Source organism: Entamoeba nuttalli (genome assembly GCF_000257125.1).
Source record: "Entamoeba nuttalli P19 unplaced genomic scaffold asmbl_3149, whole genome shotgun sequence".
NCBI classification, from domain to species: domain Eukaryota; phylum Evosea; order Mastigamoebida; family Endamoebidae; genus Entamoeba; species Entamoeba nuttalli.
Genome location: NW_008575870.1, coordinates 1 through 3787, shown reverse-complemented (window position 1 = coordinate 3787; position 3787 = coordinate 1). Strand labels below are relative to the sequence as shown.

Sequence of the window (3787 nt, the reverse complement as noted above, 5' to 3'; positions counted from 1 at the left end):
CCATTCACTTCTTTTTATCTTTTTGTATTTTCTTCTTTTAAAACAAAAACTAAAAAATTATGTTTTTGAAGTATTGTTTTTGAATAATCTAATAAAAGGTAGAAAGGTTCATAAATTATCAAAGACAAGAATAAAGACACAACAAATCATTCAAGCTGAAACAAATTAAAATTGATTAAAAATTATTATAATGTTTTGTCTTTCATTTCATTGAATATATCAACAATCATTCTTGCAGTAGGTCTTGATTCCATTTCATCTCTCCAACATTTCTTGGTTATATCATAGATTTTTTTTAGTTCATCGCTTTTTGGAGCATTCCATCTAGGTCTTTCTTTACCTTGAAAAGCTGCTTTAATCATAGACTCAGTTGTAGTTTTAGGGAATGGATCAGTTCCTTTTGATTCACAAATAAACCAGATTACTAGTCCAAGACTATAGATATCTGTTTTAGTAGATACCTCTTTACCAAAAACGATTTCTGGAGCAACCCAACAATCAACAGCTCTATTATGATTATAAGGTGGTTGGTCAATAATTGACATTCCAAAATCACAAATCACAGCTCTTTGGTTTCTAACTAAAATGTTTTTAGGTCTAATATCTAAATGAATATACCCTACTCGATGGATATAAGCTAATCCTTTTGATATGTCTGATAATAACACTGTTGACTCTTTTAATGTTAGTTGACTCTCAATAACATAAGTTTCTAAATCATAAGGAAACCAATCAAGAAATATTGCTTCTGGTGTTGGGGTGATTCCAAATATTGAAACAATGAATTCACATGCACAATTATTAATACACTCAACTTCTTTAACAAAGTCATCTTCATGTTTAAATTTCTTTACTGCAACTTCTTGATTCAAGAGTTTTCCTTTAAACACTTCACCTTGTGCACCTTTAGAAATAAATTTTAAATCCTTTTTGATTTGGTTCCATTGTCTTTCATTTAGTCGAAACATGGTTGGTTGTCTTGAATTTTATAGATTTTTATTATTCATTTGGTTCACAGAATGATTTACTTAAAAAGAAAAGAGAAAAAGTATTTTATTATAAATTATAATAAATTTATTATAATTATAAAAATACAAAATAACAAAGAATAAAAAAATTAAATCAAAATCTTGAAAAAATGAAAAGAATATGAACGCACCCGATTTAAATGAAATTTATGTTATGAAACCAAATGAACAAAAAATTTTGTGTGAAGAAAATGGTCATGTTTGTAAATTTACATTAGTTAAAGAAGACCATACAGCTGGAAATATTCTTCGTGTTATGTTATTAAGAAATCCTCATGTATTATTTGCAGGATATAGACAACCTCATCCATTAAATTATGTTATTGAAATGACTATTAGAACAGATATGACAATAACTCCTAAACAAGCTTTAGAACAAGCAATGGATGATGTTATTCATGAAATAGAAATAATGCAAAATGAATTTGAAGCTGCGTCAGTAGGAATTAATTCATATTAACATTTAATTGATTGTATAACTTTAAAGTATAAAAATATTATTTTATTTGTTTTATATGTAAATTAAAATAAATCTTATTTAATCATCTTTTCTTATTTTACTTTTAGGGAAATATGGATTACTTGGTTTTGGTGGAAGTTCAGGTGCAACTGCTTGATTTAATCTTGTAGTTTCTGATGGATTTTGTGACATTTCTTCTGTAACAATTATCTCTTGTGAATTAGGATTTATTATTTTTTGTTTTTCCATTTCAGCAATTTTATCATTTAAATGAACAATTTGTGTTGATTGATTATTTAATTCTTTCTTTAATGCATCAATTTCATCTTCTAATTAAAATTAATAATTTATTTATTTAGAAGAGTCTTTTTATTTCTTATTAAAAAGAATAAGAATTAACAAACGTTGTTTAACATTTTGATATAATGTTTCTTCTAATACACGATGCATTTTTGTTGATAAGTCTTGTGATACATTTTGTGGTAATCCATCAACTGAATATCCCCTCCATAAATAATTCATAAAACTTGCTCTTTTAGTTTGTTCCTGTTTTTCTTTTTCTAATTGTTCATTACTTTTTACAGTTCCAAAATATAAAATATAATTTTTAACTGTTTCACTCTTCCATACATTTAATTGTTCTGATAACGTACTAACTTGTTCTTTTAATGTTTTATTTTCTTCAACAACAATTCGTTTTTCCATTTGTAATTCACCAATTTTAGCACCAAGTACTTCTAACTCTTTAAGTCCTTCAAAATCTTTTTGTCGTTCTTCTTGTTTAATAATTACTGTCTTTTCTTTTTGTTGCTCATTTTCAAGATCTTTTTGTAATTGTTCAATCTGAGACTTATCACTTTCCAAGATTGCTTCAAGTTCTTGAATACGTTTCTCTTGAGAAGATATTAATGTCTCAAACTTCTTCTTATTTTCATTTGCTTTTGTTGATGCATTCTCTGCTTCTAATGCTCTTACTTTCCATGTTTCTTTAGCTCTGGCTTCTTCTTCTCTTCCTACTCTTTCTTTTAATTCTTTTTCTTCTGCTGCTCGAGCTGCTTTTCTGTTTTCTTCTATCCGTTCTTCAGCTTCAAGTGCTCGTTTAGTTGCTTTTTCAGCTTCAGCTCGTAACTGTTCAATATCACGAGACATTACTTCTGCAAGTCTTTTCTTAACTTGACTAACTTCTGCTTCACATTGTGCAACCTCAACTTTTTTATCACTTTCGATAACCGCAACTTGTTTTTGTAACTTTTCACATTGTATAGACTTCTCTGATAATTGTGAGTCAAGTTCTTTACATTTAGTTGAAACATCTCGTAATTTAGCTTCACTTTCCTCATGCATTCCACGAATATAATCATTTTCTGATTTTAACGAATCTATCTGTAATCTTAACGCATTTCTTTCTTTTCTGAGATCTTCTAATTGTTGTTTCATAACAGTCCTTTCTTTTTTTAAATGAGCAACTTCATCAAATCTTTTCTTAGAAGGTGTATTATTTGTTCCATTTTCTTTTTGTTTAGGTTGAACAGGTGTAATATTTTGTTGGTGTTGTTGACTTTCAGTTGGAGTTGTGGTTGTTTCTGTCTCTTCAGGACTCAGTTGTGGAGTTGGTTTTTGCTCTCCTTCACTCATTTTTTGTTTTTTAAATCTGAAAAGTTTAAAGTTCTTTCTGGTTTCCGAGTTTCTTTATATTAATTGTTGTATATCTCCTAAAACATAATGAAAATCAAAATGAGACAAAGAACCTTTAAAAACAAAAAAGTAAAAAATTGAAAAATTGTAAAAGAAAATTAATGGTTTGAATCAAAAAACAAAAAAACGTTTCAATAAAAATCCTACCAAAAAGAGAAAAAAAGAAAAAGGGTTTTGATATTTATGACAAATAACTAATAAAGAATAATAAATTTTGTTTTTAGAAACTAAAAAATATAAGTATGCAAAACAACGATAAAACTACTGAGTCGAAGATAATTGAGATTAATGTCAACAAATCTATGGACGAGGAGAATAGACAAGACAACGAAAGACATTCTATTGCTCAAAAGGCTATAGAAGAAATTGACTTAAATACACCAACACAACAAGTAGAAGAAGAAATTAAAGAAGAGGAACAACAAAAACATGGAAATGAAATTCCACTAGAACCAATTGAACATGGTTTAAATGAAGATTCTTACATCAATTTTTCACCATTTTGGAAAAAGAAAGATGGGACAAAAATACCTGAAGGTACTAAAGCTGTTCTTAAATTAAATTTCTTGAATGAAGTAACAGAATATCTTAAAGTTAATGAACC

At 27.7% G+C, this 3787-nt stretch overlaps 4 protein-coding genes across 4 annotated transcripts; 2 read left to right on the top strand and 2 right to left on the bottom strand.

Annotated features, from left to right (window-relative positions):
* Positions 1-185: 185 nt before the first annotated feature.
* ENU1_057170 (protein kinase domain containing protein) lies at positions 186-968 on the bottom strand (the record flags this gene model as incomplete). Its single annotated transcript, XM_008858046.1, has 1 exon — positions 186-968. One exon carries the CDS (start codon positions 966-968, stop codon positions 186-188), a length of 783 nt encoding a protein of 260 aa, XP_008856268.1.
* A 181-nt stretch (positions 969-1149) lies between these two features.
* Positions 1150-1488, top strand: ENU1_057160 (RNA polymerase Rpb3/Rpb11 dimerization domain containing protein; the record flags this gene model as incomplete). Its single annotated transcript, XM_008858045.1, has 1 exon — positions 1150-1488. The coding sequence occupies one exon, from the start codon at positions 1150-1152 to the stop codon at positions 1486-1488; it is 339 nt and encodes a 112-aa protein (XP_008856267.1).
* A 78-nt stretch (positions 1489-1566) lies between these two features.
* ENU1_057150 (hypothetical protein) lies at positions 1567-3123 on the bottom strand (the record flags this gene model as incomplete). Its single annotated transcript, XM_008858044.1, has 2 exons — positions 1567-1817; positions 1893-3123. 2 exons carry the CDS (start codon positions 3121-3123, stop codon positions 1567-1569), a joined length of 1482 nt encoding a protein of 493 aa, XP_008856266.1.
* Positions 3124-3485: 362 nt separating this feature from the next.
* ENU1_057140 (hypothetical protein) lies at positions 3486-3787 on the top strand (the record flags this gene model as incomplete). Its single annotated transcript, XM_008858043.1, has 1 exon — positions 3486-3787. A coding segment is annotated over one exon (291 nt), but the record flags the coding sequence as incomplete, so codon positions are not given.